The following is a 20,743-nucleotide window of genomic DNA, read 5'->3' as shown; positions in this document are numbered from 1 at the left end:
CTGTTTTTTCCCCTGGCTGGAGAGTCTAGAACTAGGGGGCATAGTCTCAGGATAAGGGGTGGACAATTTAGGACTGAGATGAGGAGAAATTTCTTTCCTCAGAGAGTGGTGAATCTTTGGAATTCTCTACCCCAGAGGGCTGTGGATGCTCAGTCGTTGAGTATATTCAAGACTGAGATCAATTGATTTTTGAACTCAATGGGGATTGGGTGGGAAAGTGGATTTTAGGTTGAAGATCAGCCATGATCTTATTAAATTATGGAGCAGGCTTGAGTTGCCGTATGGCCTACTCCTGATACTTTTTATGTTTTTAAATTCTTAAACCGCCAGGGTGAGATTTAAACTCCTGTTCTCTGGATTATTAGTCCAGGGTTTTGGATTACTAGTCCAGTAACATAACCACTGCACTGCCGCATCCAAATGCTTTCAACCCCCTGTGTAGTCACCCTGTGCAGGGGTCAAGCTTAAATGGTGGAGAGTAGACAAAGCAGAAGGATCTGTTTGGCCAGTAACGGAACTCATCCCTTGACATTAGTTGAAGCCTTTGATAGCTTCTACCGTACAGAAAGAATGAAAGAGTTACTAAACATCTATTGATACTTAAAACAAGGTTTATCGAAATAACATGGATCACAAACAATCACACACAATGGGGAGCTACACACAATCCCACAATAACACTCAGCAATTTGCAAAAAGTAATAACACCAATGTCAAAAATGATTTAAACACTTCAATTTCATATTTTTCCAGTTTTTCAGTTATTAAAATTGTATACAATTACGATTCCACCAAAATCTCTCCCTCCCTTCAAAAACAATGTCTTAAGTAACCCACCTCCCTCAGAAAATAAGTTAGCTATGAGCCCCCCAACCAGCGAGAAATGTTATCATTTATATTGTTTTCTGTGTGTAGACCTGAACGTAGATTTTACGGCTTTCAGAGTTTTGTGCGCTGGGAGCGTGTGTTGGGAATGTGGGCGTATAAATCAGGATGGAACCATCCTTCCCAATCCCAAACGTCTGTGCCCAAATTCCCGACATGAGTTCCCAGCCTGCGAAACTCTGCTCTTCAGAAAATCTGCTCCCGATTGTTTCATTCCCTTTGATTTGTCCCCCCTTCTTTTCAGCCCTTGCTGGAGTTTAGCTTCACGGACTCCAGCTGCCCTCCACATGTCCTCTTTGTCTAAGTCTGAATCTTGGTAAGTTTTGAAATCATGGGAGGTGGGGTGAGGGAGGGGAAGCAGATGAACCCAATTCTTTCTATACAAAATGTTGACAACACCTATATTTTCCAACGGGAGACCAAGAGCAATCAGGAGGGGACCCTGGAGATTCCCCCTCTTCTCTAGCCCAGATGTATGAAACCAGCTGAGATCATCATACCCCATGGATAGAACCTGGGACTTTCCTGGTCTGCATAGCTCAGTTGCACAAAGGGCAGTACATTATCCGGCAGTCTTAATATTTTTAAGGAGGCATAATGTTTTTACATCTTTATAGGATTTTTGGTTACCTTTTTGGCATGATTGAACCATAATGTTTTAAAAAAATTAATTTTTGGGATGTGGGCATCGCTAGTATTCATTGCCCATCTCTCGTTGCCTTTGATAAGGTGGTGGTGAGCCGCCTTCTTGAACCACAGAGTCCGTGTGATGAAGGTTCTCCCACAGTGCTGTTAGGTAGGGAGTTCCAGATTTTGACCCAGTGACGACGATGATATATGTCCAAGTCGGGATGGTGTGTGACCCGGAAGGGAAATCGGAGGTGATGGTGTCACTATGCAACTGCTGCCCTTGTCCATCTAGGTGTTGGTGGTCATGGGTTTGGGAGATGCAGTCGAAGAAGCCTTGTTTGGGTTGCTTTGCGAATTCAACCAATAAGGTTCTTATCTAGAGTTTCCAATTACGATAAGATCCACATCAATCTGGCAATCAGTTGTTCCTGTTTAGTATTTTGATATCATTTTCATAATTTTGCTTGTGCACCATTCTCGTCAGGAAGGAGGAGGTCACATTGTTTCATGATACTTGTTTTTCTCATTAAATTGGCTTTAAATGGTTCTAGTTTACATATTTAATCCAAATACATTAAAGCATCAAAATAACAACAGCACATTTTAAATGAATATTCATTCAGCAGGCATTACCTCTTACCAATCCCAGCACCACCATTAACAATCCCAGCACCACCCTTACCAATCCCAGCATCACCCTTACCAATCCCAACACCACCATTACCAATTCCAGCACTACCATTACCAATTCCAGCACCACCATTACCAATCCCAGCTCCACCCTTACCAATTCCAGCACTACCATTACCAATCCCAGCACCACCATTAACAATCCCAGCACCACCCTTACCAATCCCAGCACTACCCCGTACCAATCCCAGCACCACCATTACCAATCCCAGCACCACCATTAACAATCCCAGCACCACCCTTACCAATCCCAGCACTACCCCGTACCAATCCCAGCACCACCCTTACCAATCCCAGCACCACCCTTACCAATTCCAGCACTACCATTACCAATCCCAGCACTACCCCGTACCAATCCCAGCACCACCCTTACCAATCCCAGCACCACCCTTACCAATTCCAGCACTACCATTACCAATCCCAGCACTACCCCGTACCAATCCCAGCACCACCCTTACCAATCCCAGCACCACCCTTACCAATCCCAGCACCACCATTACCAATCCCAGCACCACCCTTACCAATCCCAGTTATCCCAATCTGGTTATCAAATATTGCAAACAAGGCAATTTTTTTTAAAAAACCTGACAAAATTTGGCCCTTGCTGTAGGCAAATCCAGGCAGTTATAGCTGGCTCTAAGCTGCTGTCATCATTCACAGAGCAATTGTAACTGCTTGTAAATTTCAGGCTCCAGGGCAATGATTTACTTCCTTTCTCTTTATTTTAAGATCGTTTTGCATCATAACAAAGTGTGATGTCTGGTGTGTGGCACCTAGAGTGTGACATCTGGTATGTAACATCTGGTTGTGATGTCTAGAGTGTGACATCTGGTATGTAACATCTGGTTGTGATGTCTAGAGTGTGACATCTGGTATGTAACATCTGGTTGTGATGTCTAGAGTGTGACATCTGGTATGTAACATCTGGTTGTGATGTCTAGAGTGTAATATCTGGAGTGTGATTAAGACTTTTATATACAAATACATTTTGACCTTTACTTATTAAAACATTTGGTCAATTCATTTTTTTAATAAGCCTTGACATAATGAATGAAGTGTTTTGTTTGATCTACTTTGGTCCAATTAAGAAACAATCTTTTCTTTTTACTGAAACTGATTGACTGATATATCCTGCACAACTCCAGTCTAATTCATAAGGTTATGGCCATCTATTGCCATTGGGAATTTAAAATGTTTCTATTTCACATTGACAATTTTTAAATAATTCACAACATTACCACTTACCCCGCTCCTCCTCCTCTGACTGTATTTACAAACTATGCCGAGAACCAACCCCATATCAAAACTTGCTTAATTAAATTTTCCTTTTTTTCCCACTGGTTTATGGTAACCACTTATGTTTGCGTCCAATATTCCAACCATCCCTTTTGGAGAGATGCTTCATATTCAGCCCCTAATGATGGACAAGAAATGTTGGGAAAAATGTTGAAACTCAAGTCCGAAGGTTTGGACTGTTTTGAGAATTCAACCACAGATTTCCAGTCCAGTGAAGTTCTTTTTTAGTGTGTCCAATTACGATAAGATCGATGTCAATCTGGAGATCACTAGATGTTCCAGTTTATTGTTTTGATATTATTTTCATAGTTACTTCGTCTTTACGATCAAATGCTTGGTTGGCCAAATTATTTCAGTCTCACTAAATCCTCTTATATTGCTTTGGTAGGTTCAGCCTCATTTTCTTCCTCTTCATACTCTTCCTCTTCAAGCTCTGCGGTAGCATCTTGGTATTGTTGGTACTCAGCCACCAAATCATTGGTGTCGCTTTCTGCTTCTGTGAACTCCGTCTCATCCATACCTTCTCCCATGTACCAATGCAGAAAAGCCTTCCTTCTGAACATGACTGAGAACTGCTCAGATATGCGCTTGAAGAGCTCCTGGATTGCAGTGTTGTTCCCTATGAAGGTGGAAGACATTTTGAGCCCACGTGGTGGAATGTCACAGACGGCCACTTTGACGTTATTGGGAATCCACTGCACAAAATGGTTGCTGTCCTTGGTTTGGACGGCCAACATCTGCTCATCGACCTCCCTGGTGGACATCTTGCCTCTGAAGATTGCTGCCACGGTCATGTATCTGCCATGACGAGGATCGCAAGCTGTCATCATGTTCTTGGCATCAAACATCTGCTGGGTAAGCTCCGGCACTGTCAATGAACGATACTGCTGGCTGCCGCGGGATGTCAATGGAGCAAAACCGGGCATGAAGAAATGTAGACGAGGAAATGGGACCATGTTGACTGCCAGCTTCCTCAGGTCTGCGTTGAGTTGACCAGGGAAACGCAGGGAGGTGGTGACACCACTCATAGTCATGGAGACCAGATGGTTCAGGTCACCGTAGGTCGGTGTGGCCAACTTCAAGGTTCGAAAACAAATGTCATACAAAGCCTCGTTGTCGATGCAGAAGGTTTCATCTGTGTTCTCTATCAGCTGATGGATGGACAAGGTGGCGTTGTACGGTTCGACCACGGTGTCTGAGACCTTTGGTGACGGCATGACACTGAAGCTATTCATGATTCTATCAGGGTATTCCTCTCGGATTTTGCACATGATAAGCGTGCCCATACCTGAGCCTGTTCCACCTCCTAGCGAGTGTGTGAGCTGGAAGCCCTGTAAACAGTCGCAGCTCTCACACTCGTGCCTCAGGATGTCTACCACGTTTTCCACTAGCTCCGCACCTTCTGTGTAATGACCCTTGGCCCAGTTGTTTCCAGCACCTGAATTACCTACAACCGGGTGGGGTTGGGGGTTGTGGAGAAAAAAGAAGCCAGTTAGGATGGATCTTTTTAAAAAAAAGACAAAAATGGAGATATGATAATTATTTGCGCCAGGAATTTCCTCAAGGGGTCTCCTAATCAATCGCTGTAACTTCTGCAGAAGTTTGGCGGAAATCCTGTTTACGTGTGTATCTGGAGTTTACGCCAATCATCCGCCAAAGTCATGCCAACTGATCAGGAACATTCTCAAGGACATTCCCGGCGCTGATATCCCAGCACTTCTTTTCCCTTGGAAAACTCAAATCTCAATAAAGTTCAAATCCATTCGGGATTTGAGCACAGTGCCCATGTTTGGGAGGCTTTTCTGGAACCTCTTTCATTCCTAGACAGGATATAAAAAGCGGTTATCATCTGATGAACAATCATTCTCTCATCTCTGGGCTCTTACGTTCTCTCCGTTGTTCTATTTTAGTGATACAACTGAGGTCAGTGCCTGACTGACATTTCTTTAAAATGGTAAATTTTAACAGAGGAATTTCATTGTTCAAACAGCTCTGTTTAAAATATCAGAGAGGAGTGATCGTATTAAGCGTTCATATGATACCATCATCAATACTAATTCCTACCCTTTAATGCCAATTGGTGTTGAATTGTGAGCAGATTAGTGATGTAATCCAGCGATCACTATAAACCGTTTAGACTATCCTGCCTATTTACATAACTTTCAGAAATGGATTTAAACCATGAAGGACAGCGATTTCAACGACACAAGCTTCTAATACCCACTGGATAAGACTGACACCCAGTACCCACTGGATAAGATTGGCATCCAGTACCCACTGTATAGTACTGTGACACCAAGTACCCACTGGATAAGACTGGCATCCAGTGCCCACTGGATAATACTGTCTTTGCTGGCTTCTCTTTGTTTCTGAACCTATCTGTATGTGGGACCGACTGCAGCTTCTCAATAACATTGCTCTATTAAATTATAAATGGAATAAACACACATTAGAAATGGGCATCAATAGCTAAGCCTAAAAAATGATTTACTTCAGAATAATTTGTGAGACTTTGCAGTGAGAATGAAATCCACTGGTTCAAAATCTTTTTTTTCTCTGCACTTTATGAGAGGATACTGTACCATGGATGAAGTTATCTGGTCTGAAGAGCTGCCCAATGCGGCTGCATCGTATACTGTCCATTGTTCCAGGCTCCAGGTCAACCAGTATTGCCCTGGGCACGTATTTGTTACCTGAAGGAAACAAGATATCAGTTAGTCACACAGCTCAATAGGTCAACTTCTTTTTAAAAGCTCATCAAGGTGAGCGATGCTAATGCAATAGATTTAAAGTCCTTCGATTTTGGGCATTCGGTGTGGGCACCAAACACTCCCAGGGCAGGTACAGCACGGGTTAGATACAGAGTAAAGCTCCCTCTACACTGTCCCATCAAACACTCCCAGGGCAGGTACAACACGAGTTCGATACAGTGTAAAGCTCCCTAAAGTATCAAAGATGGTTGATGAAGGCAGTGTAGTAGATGTTGTATATATAGACTTCCAAAAGGCATTTGATAAAGTACCACATAACAGACTTATTTGGAAAATAGAACCACATGGGATTAAAGGGACGGTGGTAACTTGGGTACGTAATTGGTTAAGGGACAGGAGGGAAAGAGTAGTGGTGAATGGATGTTTTTCTGACTGGAGGGAAGTGTGCAGTGGGGTCCCCCAGGGGTCGGTATTAGAACCATTGCTTTTTTTGTTATATATAAATAACCTGAACTTAGGTAAAGGGAGCACAATTTCGAAGTTTGTGGAAGACACAGGAGGACATAGACAGACTGGTGAAATGGGCAGACACATGGCAGATGCAATTTAATGCAAATAAGTGTGAAGTGATGCACTTTGGGAGGAACAACAAGGAGGGGCAGTATAATCGAAATGGTGCTATTTTGAGGGGGATGCAAGAGCAGAGGGACCTGGTAGTGCATATTCACAAATCTTTGAAGGTGGCATTCGTAATAAAATGGACGAGTTAACGGCACAAATAACTACGTATGGGTATGATCTTGTGGCCATTACAGAAACATGGCTGCAGGGTGACAATGACTGGGAATTAAATATGCCAGGGTATTTAACAATCAGGAAGGACAGGCAGGAAGGAAGGGGAGGTGGGGTGGCTATGTTAATAAAGGAAGGAATCACTGTAATACAGAGAAATGATATTGGGACAAAGCATCAAGATAATGAAACAGTTTGGGTGGAGATAAGGAATAATAAGGGAAAAAAAACATTAGTGGGCGTAGTATATAGGCCTCCTAATAGTTGCAACTCTGCTGGAAGAAGTATTAATCAGGAGATAGTCGGGGCATGTAATAAGGGAACAGCCATAATTATGGGGGATTTTAATTATCATATTAACTGGACAAATCAAATTGGGCAGAGCAGCCTTGAGGACGAGTTCATTGAGTGCATCAGGGATGGATTTCTTGAGCAGTATGTAACTGATCCTACAAGGGGGCAGGCAACCTTGGACCTGGTCCTGTGTAATGAGTCAGGATTAATTAATAATGTCCTAGTTAAGGATCCCCTTGGAACGAGCGACCACAACATGGTTGAATTCCATATCCAATTAGAGGGTGAGAAGGTTGATTCTCAAACAAGCGTACTGAGCTTGAATAAAGGAGACTATGATGGTATGAGAGCGGAATTGATTAAAGTGGACTGGGAAAATAGATTAAAGGGTAAGACGGTACATGAGCAGTGGTGTTCATTTAGGGAGTTATTTTACAACTTTCAAAATAAATATATTCCACTGAGGAAAAAAGGGTGTAAAAGAAATGACAGCCATCCGTGGCTAAGTAAAGAAATCAAGGATAGTATCCGACTAAAAACAAGGACATATAAGGTAGCCAAACTTAGTGGGAGGATAGAAGATTGGGAATTCTTCAAAAGACAGCAAAAAGTAACTAAAGGATTGATTAAGAAGGGAAGTTAGATTATGAAAAGAAATTAGCAAAAAATATAAAAACAGATAGCAAGAGTTTCTATAGTTATATAAAAAGAAAAAGGGTGGCTAAGGCAAACATAGGTCCCTTAGAGGATGAGACCGGGAAATTAATGGTGGGAAACATGGAGATGGCAAAAATGCTGAACAAATATTTTGTTTCAGTCTTTACAGTAGAGGACACTAAGAATATCCCAACACTGGACAAACAGGGGACTCTCGGGGGGGAGGAGCTAAATACGATTAAAATCACTCAGGAGATGGTACTCAGTAAAATAATGGGACTCAAGGCGGATAAATCCCCTGGACCTGATGGCTTCCATCCTAGGGTCTTGAGGGAAGTGGCAGTAGGGATTGTGGATGCTTTGGTGATAGTTTTCCAAAATTCCCTGGACTCAGGAGAGGTCCCGGCAGATTGGAAAACTGCTAATGTAACACCGTTATTTAAAAAGGGTAGTAGGCAGAAGGCTGGAAATTATAGGCCAGTTAGCTTAACATCTGTGGTGGGTAAAATTTTGGAGTCTATTATTAAGGAGACAGTAACGGAACATTTAGATAAGCATAATTTAATAGGACAAAGTCAGCATGGCTTTATGAAGGGGAAGTCATGTCTGACAAATTTGCTTGAGTTCTTCGAGGATATAACGTATAGGGTGGATAAAGGGGAACCAGTGGACATAGTGTATTTAGACTTCCAGAAGGCATTCGACAAGGTGCCACATAAAAGATTATTACTTAAGATAAAAAATCACGGGATTGGGGGTAATATTCTGGCATGGGTGGAGGATTGGTTATCGAACAGGAAGCAGAGAGTTGGGATAAATGGTTCATTTTCGGACTGGCAACCAGTAACCAGTGGTGTTCCACAGGGGTCGGTGCTGGGTCCCCAACTCTTTACAATCTATATTAACGATTTGGAGGAGGGGACCGAGTGCAACATATCAAAATTTGCAGATGATACAAAGATGGGAGGGAAAGTAGAGAGTGAGGAGGACATAAAAAACCTGCAAGGGGATATAGACAGGCTGGGTGAGTGGGCGGAGATTTGGCAGATGCAATATAATATTGGAAAATGTGAGGTTATGCACTTTGGCAGGAAAAATCAGAGAGCAAGTTATTTTCTTAATGGCGAGAGACTGGAAAGTACTGCAGTACAAAGGGATCTGGGGGTCCTAGTGCAAGAAAATCAAAAAGTTGGTATGCAGGTGCAGCAGGTGATCAAGAAAGCCAACGGAATGTTGGCTTTTATTGCTAGGGGGATAGAATATAAAAACAAGGAGGTATTGCTGCAGTTATATAAGGTATTCGTGAGACCGCACCTGGAATACTGCATACAGTTTTGGTCTCCATACTTAAGAAAAGACATACTTGCTCTCGAGGCAGTACAAAGAAGGTTCACTCGGTTAATCCCGGGGATGAGGGGGCGGACATATGAGGAGAGGTTGAGTAGGTTGGGACTCTACTCATTGGAGTTCAGAAGAATGAGAGGCGATCTTATTGAAACATATAAGATTGTGAAGGGTCTTGATCGGGTGGATGCAGTAAGGATGTTCCCAAAGATGGGTGAAACTAGAACTAGGGGGCATAATCTTAGAATAAGGGGCTGCTCTTTCAAAACTGAGATGAGGAGAAACTTCTTCACTCAGAGGGTGATAGGTCTGTGGAATTTGCTGCCCCAGGAAGCTGTGGAAGCTACATCATTAGATAAATTTAAAACAGAAATAGACAGTTTCCTAGAAGTAATGGGAATTAGGGGTTATGGGGAGCGGGCAGGAAATTGGACATGAGGCTGAGTTCGGATCGGTCAATGCCCTGTGGGTGGCGGAGAGGGCCCAGGGGCTATGTGGCCGGGTCCTGCTCCGACTTCTTGTGTTCTTTAGATTTGTGGTTGGGATCAGATCAGCCATGATCTTATTGAATGGTGGAGCAGGCTCGAGGGGCCGATTGGCCTACTCCTGCTCCAATTTCTTATGTTCTTATGTTCTTATGTTCTTATCTGGTCTGTAAGTTAATAAGGTGGTTAAGAAAGCGTATGGGATACTTGGCTTTGTAAAGAGGGGCATTGAATACAAAAACAAGGAAGTCATGCTAAACCTTTACAAATCACTGGTTAGGCCTCAGCTGGAGTATTGTGTAGGATGTCGAAGCCTTGGAGAGGATACAGAGGAGGTTTACCAGGATGATACCAGGGATGAGGGACTTCAGTTATGTGGAGAGACTGGAGAAGCTGAGATTGTTCTTCTTAGAACAGAGAAGGTTAAGGGGAGATTTAATAGAGGTATTCAAAATAATGAGGGGTTTTGATAGAACACATGGGGGGAAACTGTTTCCACTGGCAAGTGGGTGGGTAATCAAAGGTCATTGATTTAAAATAATTGGCAAAAGAAGTAGAGGGGAAATGAGGAGAAATTTTTTCACACAGAGGGTTGTTATGATCTGGAACACACTACCTGATAGGGTGGTGGGAGCAGATTCCATAGGAACTTTCAAAAGGCAATTGGACATGTACTTGAAGAGGGCTAATTTGCAAGGTTATGGGAAAAAGTTGGGGTGTGGGACTAAATTGGACAGCTTGTTCAAAGAGCTGGCACAGGCACGACAAGCTGAACGTCCTGTGCTGTAAGATTCTGTGATTTTACACTGTCCCATCATACACTCCCAGGGCAGGTACAGCATAAGTTACATACAGACTAAAGCTCCATCTACACTAACCCAACAATATGTCCCGGTTGCAATCTTAGAGGACCACCCCCTATTGCACAAGGGTAATATTTCCTCCATTTTCCACCCCAGCCATCCTTGGCTGAGATTTCCAATTTGTACTAAGCCCAATAGGAAATGGATTGAGTGCCGAAACTCCTGGCCCTTACAGCCAGCATACGGAGGAGATGTTTATCCATCAACTTTGGCTAGTTTTGAACCCAGGTTCCAGAGTTAAAGAACTGTGTCTAACCCAATGCACCACCCAGTGCCCTGGATTACATTTTACATAATATTTGCTGTGCTAATTTCTGAGAATAATTTAAAGTCCACCTAGAATTCAACAGTTTAGTTATAGATATTGCATCCAAGTCAGTAGTTCAGATACCAACATCTCCTTACCCGTAACTCCTATTCAGTAAAGTTTACATGAATTAAATTTATTTTATTTTTAAGTCTGTAGAGTGGAACTTTCCATTAGTGAAGCTTAAGTGCGAAGGTTGTACACAATTGTACTACATTGCTCTGCATGCTATTTTTACACAGGCAATAATTTTAAACGGATTAATGGCTGTGTAAAAATAGCACAGAACGGGAATGTTGTATGACTGTGTTAAATGTTTATACTTAAATTTTGCTGATTAGAAAGACTACCCTCGTATCTTGGTTTAAAACCTGTCTGTCCCATTTCAAAATGCCAATCTGACCATCATCATCCTTGGCACCATCTTAGCATCTTTTCATCTTATTAACAGCATTTCCCACTGACAGTACTTTTCATCAACAGTACTTCTCACTGATAGTACTTCTCATCCATAGTAGTTCTCATTAATAGTACTTCTCACAGATAGTACATCCCATTGATAGTGCTTCTCAGTGATAATATTTCTCATTGATAATATTTCTCATTGATAGTATTTCTTGTTGATAGTACCTCTCACTCAAGGTACATTTCATCAAAAGTACATCTCGTACTTGTGAGTACATCCAATAGAACTTCTCATTGATAGTGCTTGTAATCAATAATACATCATATCAATTGCACCTCGTCAATAGTACTGCTAATAGTACGTCTCATTGCTGGTACTTCTCCCTGATAATAATTCTCCCTGATAGTAATTCTCCCTGATAGTAATTCTCACTGGTGATAGATCTTATTGATAGTCTTGCTCCCTTATAGTACTTCTCATTGATAGTACTTCTCACTGATGGTACTTCTCCCTGATGGTATTTCTCCCTAATAGTACTTCTCACTGATGGTACTTCTCATTGATAGTACGTCTCACTGATGGTATTTCTCCCTGATGTTATTTCTCATTAATAATACTTCTCATTGATAGTACTTCTCCCTGATGGTACTTCTCCCTGATGGTACTTCTCCCTGATGGTACTTCTCATTGATAGTACTTCTCATTGATAGTACTTCTCCCTGATGGTACTTCTCATTGAAAGTACGTCTCACTGATGGTATTTCTCCCTGATGTTATTTCTTATTAATAGTACTTCTCTCTGATAGTACTTCTCCCTAATAGTACTTCTCCCTGATGGTACTTCTCATTAATAGTACTTCTCACTGATGGTACTTCTCCCTGATGGTATTTCTCCCTAATAGTACTTCTCACTGATGATGCTTCTCATTAATAGTACTTCTCACTGATGGTACTTCTCCCTGATGGTATTTCCCCAAAATAGTACTTCTCACTGATGGTACTTCTCATTGAAAGTACGTCTCACTGATGGTATTTCTCCCTGACGTAATTTCTCATTAATAGTACTTCTCACTGATGGTACTTCTCCCTGATGCTACTTCTCATTGATAATACTTCTCCCTGATGGTACTTCTCCCTGATGGTACTTCTCCCTGATGGTACTTCTCATTGATAGTACTTCTCATTGATAGTACTTCTCCCTGATAGTACTTCTCATTGATAGTACTTCTTCCTGATGGTACTTCTCCCTGATGGTACTTCTCACTGATGGTACTTCTCCCTGATGGTACTTCTCACTGATGGTACTTCTCCCTGATGGTACTTCTCATTGATAGTACTTCTTCCTGATGGTACTTCTCCCTGATGGTATTTCTCATTGATAGTACTTCTCATTGATGGTACTTCTCCCTGATGGTACTTCTCCCTGATGGTACTTCTCCCTGATGGTACTTCTCATTAACAGTACTTCTCACTGATGGTACTTCTCATTGAAAGTACGTCTCACTGATGGTATTTCTCCCTGATGTTATTTCTCATTAATAGTACTTCTCACTGATGGTACTTCTCCCTGATGATACTTCTCCCTGATGGTACTTCTCCCTGATGGTACTTCTCCCTAATAATACTTCTCATTGATAGTACTTCTCATTGATAGTACTTCTCCCTGATGGTACTTCTCCCTGATGGTATTTCTCCCTGATGGTATTTCTCCCTGATGTTATTTCTCATTAATAGTACTTCTCACTGATGATACTTCTCACTGATGGTACTTCTCATTGAAAGTACGTCTCACTGATGGTATTTCTCCCTGATGTTATTTCTCATTAATAGTACTTCTCACTGATGGTACTTCTCATTGAAAGTACGTCTCACTGATGGTATTTCTCCCTGATGTTATTTCTCATTAATAGTACTTCTCACTGATGGTACTTCTCCCTGATGGTACTTCTCATTGATAGTACTTCTCATTGATGGTACTTCTCATTGATGGTACTTCTCCCTGATGGTACTTCTCCCTGATGGTACTTCTCATTGAAAGTACGTCTCACTGATGGTACTTCTCCCTGATGGTACTTCACATTGATAGTACTTCTCATTGATAGTACTTCTTCCTGATGGTACTTCTCCCTGATGGTACTTCTCACTGATGGTACTTCTCCCTGATAGTACTTCTCCCTAATAATACTTCTCATTGATAGTACTTCTCATTGATGGTACTTCTCCCTGATGGTACATCTCATTGATAGTACTTCTCCCTGATAGTACTTCTCATTGATGGTACTTCTCCCTGTTGGTACTTCTCACTGATGGTATTTCTCCCTGATGTTATTTCTCATTAATAGTACTTCTCACTGATGGTACTTCTCCCTGATGGTACTTCTCATTGATAGTACTTCTCCCTGATAGTACTTCTCATTGATGGTACTTCTCCCTGTTGGTACTTCTCCCTGATGGTACTTCTCCCTGATGGTACTTCTCATTGATAGTACTTCTCCCTGATAGTACTTCTTATTGATAGTACTTCTCCCTGATAGTACTTCTCACTGATGGTACTTCTCACTGATGGTACTTCTCCCTGATGGTACTTCTCCCTGATAGTACTTCTCATTGATAGTACTTCTCCCTGATAGTACTTCTCATTGATAATACTTCTCCCTGATAGTACTTCTCATTGATGGTACTTCTCCCTGTTGGTACTTCTCACTGATGGTATTTCTCCCTGATGTTATTTCTCATTGATAGTACTTCTCCCTGATGGTACTTCTCATTGATAGTACTTCTCCCTGATAGTACTTCTCATTGATGGTACTTCTCCCTGTTGGTACTTCTCCCGGATGGTACTTCTCCCTGATGGTACTTCTCCCTGATGGTACTTCTCCCTGATGGTACTTCTCATTGATAGTACTTCTCCCTGATAGTACTTCTTATTGATAGTACTTCTCCCTGATAGTACTTCTCACTGATGGTACTTCTCACTGATGGTACTTCTCCCTGATGGTACTTCTCCCTGATAGTACTTCTCCCTGATAGTACTTCTCATTGATAGTACTTCTCCCTGATAGTACTTCTCCCTGATAGTACTTCTCATTGATAGTACTTCTCATTGATAGTACTTCTCATTGATAGTACTTCTCATTGATAGTACTTCTCATTGATAGTACTTCTCCCTGATAGTACTTCTCCCTGATAGTACTTCTCATTGATAGTACTTCTCCCTGATAGTACTTCTCATTGATAGTACTTCTCATTGATAGTGCTTCTCATTGATGGTACTTCTCCCCGATGGTACTTCTCCCTGATGGTACTTCTCCCTGATGGTACTTCTCCCTGATGGTACTTCTCCCTGATAGTACTTCTCATTGATGGTACTTCTCCCTAATGGTACTTCTCCCTGATGGTACTTCTCCCTGATGGTATTTCTCATTGATAATACTTCTCCCTGATGGTACTTCTAACTGATAGTAATTCTCGCTGGGCCCCTTGTAGCTCATGAGCACTGGCAATGTGGCCCACAAAGGCCCCACAGAGGCCATGGCAACTCAGCTCTGATTGTGCTCACATGTCTGACTGGCTGGTTTGTTCTGTTGTGGGGTGAAGGTTTGGAAAGGGGCTGTTCTTAGTGCTGTTGCTGCATCGGTGGTTAAATCCTGAACCAGAACATCAAGCTCAGGTAGCATCAGCAGCTATGCAAAACTAACAGGAATATAGTTTTAAACTTTATCCATGGTCTGTAAGATCCCATGCTACCCAGATCAATATTGGTGTAACTTTGCTTCCTTATTTAAGCACAGGAAGTTCCCAGACTGTTTCCTCTGACCTAGAAGTGTTTCTTTGATTGACAGCTCTAGTGTTCTAAATTGGCTGGTGAGTACAAACCATCTGTTTTGAAGCTCCGCAGATTTTTCTAGTTTGCTGCAAACTGAATTTAACACCAAATGCCACAGTACACACATGGCCAACAAGGGCTTGGATGCTACTGTTCTAAGTGGCCTCTCTTACCATATGCCTCATTGAAGTACACATTGACTCTCTCAAGCTGGAGGTCCAAGTCCCCAACGTAATTCCCTTTAGAGTCAATTCCATGTTCGTCACTAATTACTTCCCAGAACTATCAACACAGAAAATGAATAGTTTTGTTAAAGACAACCAGGTACATAGCAACATCGTAAATACATTCAGAAAGAATTGGGACAAATCAGTAACAACAACTTACATTTATATAGCGCCTTTAACATAGCAAAATATCCCAAGGTGCTTCACAGGAGCGTTATCAGACAAAACTTGACACCGAGCCAAAGAAGGAGACAGTAGGACAGGTGACCAAACGATTGGTCAAAGAGAGAGATGTTAAGGAGTGTCTTAAAGGAGGAGAGAGAGGCGGAGAGACAGAGAGGTTTAGGGCCTAAACAGCTGAAGGCACGGCCGCCAATGGTGGAGCAAAGGGAGTGGGGGATGGACAAGAGGCCAAAGTTGGAGAAACACGGAGTTATTGGAGGGTTGTGGGGCTGGAGGAGGTTACATAGATAGGGAGGGGTGAGGCCATGGAGGGATTTGAACACAAGGATGAGAATTTTAAAATTGAGGCGGCGTTAACGAGGCAGTTACGGCCTCAAAAGAATGTCGGTAGACTTAGCACCCCGTTAACATATGACGTACATAGGACCCTGATTTCCATTTTAGGAAGGTCTGGGTGGAACTGGCAGTACAGCTAAAAAAGACTAAAAACGGGAAGTTTAAGATTATTTCTGCGGGGCCTTGAGGAGCTGGAGTACTCCACAATAAAATAACCTGAGCCGATGCTGCCCTGAGCTCCCCCGCCTCTGCGAACGTGACCCCCATCGTGCCCCCCCCCGCACCCCCCCAGGACTTACCATGCTGCCAGCCATGCAGCCTTCGGGTCGCCTGATATCGTGTTGGCCTGAGTTGTGCCAGGATGCCAGTTCGAGGCGGGGCAGCTCGCCCGTTGGGGTGGGGCAGCTCGCCCGTTCTGTTTACGTGAGGTCTGGGCCTTGAAATGGCTGTGCCCTCTTTGCTCCCGGAGCAGGCAGCTGCCCAAAGATCACAATGGAGCCCAGTGTGTTTACGGTGCCATTACACGTGGAGACCAGAACTATCCTTCCTCGATAGGGGCAGAATAAAGGGGGGGGAAGAAACAGAAACAAGGGGGCATAATCTTAAAATTCAAATCCGGGAGTGAAATCAGGAAGCACTTTTTCACACAGAGGTTAGTAAAAATCTGGAATTCTCTCCCCCCAACAGGTTTTGGATGATGGGGGCCAATTGGAGCTTTCAAGGCTGAGGTCAATAGATTTTTGTTGGGTAAGGATATTAAGGGATATGGTGCAAAGGCGGGAAAATGGAGTTGAGGTACAGGTCAGCCACAGAATAGCAGAACAGGCTTGAATGGCCTCCTCCTGTTCCTATGTTCCTATGTTTGCTGGCTCTCTCTGCCTTCCGGATGTTTCTGCCTCTCTCTGTTTTTCTTCTCTGTTTTTTTTCCCTGTTTGTTTTTTTGTTGAATGTGTATTCGAGGGTTCTGCAGGTGACACCTCTCTGTCTGAACACGGTGATTGCCTTGGCAACGGGCAGTTGCAGGGGCAGTCTGTAAACACCATGTATTGTTCTATATGTATAAATGCGTAGGCTTCAAGGAGATCCTGAACATTTACCTGAGGAAGGAGGAAGTCTCCGAAAGCTTGTGAATTTAAAATAAAATTGCTGGACTATAACTTGGTGTTGTAAAATTGTTTACAATTATGTTCCTAAAAGTATGGAAGGAAATTAAGTAAAATATAATGAGAGGATACTCAAGACTGTGCTTCAATAGAATTTACAATCTACTGAACAGACATGCGATGACTGAGGAGGGTTCTCAGACCAAACTCCACTCATGTCAATCGGGCAAGATTCAGGGTGCAGCAGTGAGAGAGGGGGAGTTTTACATAAAGTGCAGCCCCTGATTAACGGGCTTACAGGAACTGTAACAAAGAGTGAGTGAGTGAATGAGTGAGTGAGTGAGTGAATGAATGAGTGAGTGAGTGACACCAGAAAGTGTGAGGATAGCCCTCACCACCTCGCATTTAAGGACTTGGAAATATATCGCCGTTCCTTCATCGTCACTGGGTCAAAATCCTGGAACTCCCTCCCTAACAGCACTGTGGGAGAACCTTCACCACACGGACTGCAGCGGTTCAAGAAGGCGGCTCACCACCACCTTCTCAAGGGCAATTAGGGATGGGCAATAAATGCCGGCCTTGCCAGCGACGCCCACATCCCATGAATGAATAAAAAAAAAGACAGAATGGGAAAGTAAGAAAAAAGAATGTAAAATTTAACATTTCACATTTTTAAAATCTCCAACAATTCATAGGAAATCTCCAACATTCAAGGAATGAGACACCACACTTTTAATTGTTCACCTTCTGGGCCAGAGAGGTCGATTGGCCGTCATTAACAATTATCACGTTGTTAAAAGGATACTTATGCTTTTAATTACTGGACTTAGCTTTCTGTGGCGCGTTTAATGGGCAATTAATGTGCAAATGCAGCAACTTCATTAAAATCACGGTGGGGTTAAGCGCGCGATGGCACTAATCGGCCAGCAACTTGTTGCGATTCGCAATTCATGGGGTATCTCCTCCTCACTACAAGTAGCTGACCAATTTGCACATTAATAACGGTGGAGGGAGTGGGTATTTAAGGTGGTGGATGAGGTGCTGATCATTGACGGTGAAGACCCTGTTCATAAGGGAATGAACATGTTGAAGGTGGTTGTAGATTCAGTGGGGGAATCAGAGAGGAGTGAATGGAGGAGGAAAGAAGAACAGGGAGGAACTTAGAGAGAGTCTGACATCTGGAGAACAAAGTAGGTGGGAAAGGGGGTTGAGACAGTTCGGATTGTTGCTCTGGGAAAGACAGTGATGGGTGGGCCGGGCTGAGGGTGCCTGACTTAAAGCATCGGTGTTTTTTATTTGTTGATAAATCTCTATAAAAGACACACATAAAATATTACATCATCCAATAGGCCAAGTCACTGTAAAAGACACACCCACACCCACACACATACACACACACACACACACACACACGCATTCGCACATACAAACCCACATACACACACGCACACTCACACACATACACACACACACACACACACACACGCATTCGCACATACAAACCCACATACACACACGCACACTCACACACATACACACACACACACACACACACGCATTCGCACATACAAACCCACATACACACACGCACACTCACACACATACACACACACACACACGCATTCGCACATACAAACCCACATACACACACGCACACTCACACACATACACACACACACACACACACGCATTCGCACATACAAACCCACATACACACACGCACACTCACACACATATGTACACATACACACACGCATTCGCACATACAAACTCACATACACATGCACACACACACGCACACAATGGACCATTCTTCATGCGTCAGCTTAGACACTGAATATCAACGGATTATTTGACTGTGGGGGGCATTAGAATGGAGCCCAAATTTATTAACTCAGCACAGACTATACATGATACTTCTGGTCCCTGTCGATCAGTAAACAACAAGCAGTGGATTCATACATTAACTAATGGGAGCTCCTTGCTGTGTCCACTTTTACCTCTGACACCAGCTCTTGTTGGGTGAATGTCCCTGATATCAAGTTGCAGCAAAACAGTGATGTGTAAGCAAGGCTGAAAGGCATTTCACAGAAACCCCCCACACCCATTTCTGCCCTTATCTAATTACTCACCACACTCTGCCACTCATATCAACCACCCCACAGGACATTTAAATTTTAAAAGGTTGGGTCATTTAATGTACCAGTTCTACACAGAAAAATTAACAATAATCCAGACACTTAATTACCTCAAAATTGCTAAGCTTTCCAACATTTTGTAATCTCTTTTAACATTTTCCAACTACCTGAGTCAAAATACATTTCATTTGTGCAAAGCACTTCTGTTGTGTTCTGCTCATTTAACAAGAGACTTACACTTATAAAGCATCTTACCTCTCAGAACCATCTCACCGCGATTCGCTCAGTACTGCACAGGAGTGTGGACTGGATCACGGGGTACAAATCTGTCTTGGGTGGTAGTGGAGAATGGGCAGAATTGCATTGGGCAACCGAGCTGGCACTCTTAAGTGTTTTGAAAACAATGACTGGTGCATTAAGTGTGCTGCAGCCCACATTAAGGTCTGCTGTGGCTCAGTTAGTAGCACTCTCTCGCCTCAGAGTCAGGAGATTGTGGGTTTAAGCCCCACTCCAGAGACTAGAGCACAAATTCGAGGCTGACACCCCAGAGCAGTCCTGAGGGAATGAAAACAAAAAACCCATAGTAACCTGAATTCTAAACTGCACTTACCTTGGATCCAATTTGGTTACCACACTGCCCAATCTGGACATGAACTATCTCACGCATCTTGGCGAGTATCCTGTCGATGAGTCTTTAAATTGTTGACGATTTAAAGTCCTGACTGCCTGATGCCTCCTGAGCAACAGCTGTCTGTTGCAGTTCTGGGAAAAGTTGTTGTGTCAATCAACTGTCACGTGTCACCAAGGCGCGGCCGATTCAGAGAAATGCATTTGTCATTCCTCCGCCTGCCTCATCCCTTCCGCACGCGCATGTTGGAGACTTTACTGAGGATAAGGCTGAACATTTTAGAGAGAGATAAGGAAAACACAGCTCAGAAACTCTCATGTTGCTGAGGAGGTAACAGGCAGACAGGGCTTTAACACCGTTACAATTTAAAGACTCAACGTTGGGATACTCGACTGTCACCAGGGCTTAAAGGGCTAAGTTATGAAGACAGGTTGCATAGACTAGGCTTGTATTCCCTTATGTTTGGAAGGTCGAGGGGTGATCCAATTGAGGTCTTTAAAATGGCAATAGGAATTCGATAGGATAGAAATCAAATTATTTCCTCTGAATCCAGAATAAGAGGGGGAATCCAGAACAAGAGGGCATAATCTTAAAATTAGAGCCAGGCCATTTAGGAGTGAAATCAGGAAGCACTTTTTCACACAAAGAGTAGTGGAAGTCTGGAACTCTCTCCCCCAAAAGGCTGTGGATACTGGGGATCAATTGGAAGTTTCAAGTTTGAGATCGATAGATTTTTGTTAGGTAAAGGTATCAAGAGATACGGAGCTAAAGTGGAGTTGAGGTACAGATCAGCCATGATCTAATTGAATGGCGGAACAGGCTCAAAGGGCTGAACGGTCTACTCCTGCTCCTATATTAGTGACTCGATGGATTGCTGTGCTGTTTGAATGAGGATACATACAAATAGTTTACAAATACATAACATAAAGAGAGATGGAGGGA

At 42.9% G+C, this 20,743-nt stretch overlaps 1 protein-coding gene across 3 annotated transcripts; it reads right to left on the bottom strand.

Moving 5' to 3' along the window:
• Nucleotides 1-593: 593 nt before the first annotated feature.
• Nucleotides 594-19,953, bottom strand: LOC137335372 (tubulin beta-6 chain). Of its 3 annotated transcripts, none has more exons than XM_068000713.1 (4): nt 19,784-19,953; nt 15,360-15,468; nt 6,084-6,194; nt 594-4,948 (listed from the first exon to the last, which is right to left on the bottom strand). In XM_068000713.1, exons 1-4 carry the CDS (start codon nt 19,838-19,840, stop codon nt 3,873-3,875), a joined length of 1,353 nt encoding a protein of 450 aa, XP_067856814.1. In that variant the 5' UTR covers nt 19,841-19,953; the 3' UTR covers nt 594-3,872. The 3 variants fall into 3 exon arrangements, with proteins under 3 accessions (XP_067856814.1, XP_067856816.1, XP_067856815.1); XM_068000715.1 differs by lacking the exon at nt 19,784-19,953 and adding an exon at nt 19,429-19,638; XM_068000714.1 differs by lacking the exon at nt 19,784-19,953 and adding an exon at nt 16,232-16,441.
• Nucleotides 19,954-20,743: the final 790 nt, after the last annotated feature.

Source organism: Heptranchias perlo, chromosome 19, assembly GCF_035084215.1.
Source record: "Heptranchias perlo isolate sHepPer1 chromosome 19, sHepPer1.hap1, whole genome shotgun sequence".
Taxonomy (NCBI): Eukaryota; Metazoa; Chordata; class Chondrichthyes; order Hexanchiformes; family Hexanchidae; genus Heptranchias; species Heptranchias perlo.
This window is presented reverse-complemented; position numbering and strand designations above follow the sequence as displayed.

Coding starts and splice junctions, on each gene's coding strand:
- LOC137335372 (XM_068000713.1), bottom strand. CDS start 19,840: ATGCGTGAGATAGTTCATGTCCAGATTGGGCAGTGTGGTAACCAAATT. Junction 6,195..15,359: donor GTACTTCAATGAGGCATATG/GTAAGAGAGGCC, acceptor TGTTTCCTTCAG/GTAACAAATACGTGCCCAGG. Junction 4,949..6,083: donor ACCAGATAACTTCATCCATG/GTACAGTATCCT, acceptor ACCCGGTTGTAG/GTAATTCAGGTGCTGGAAAC.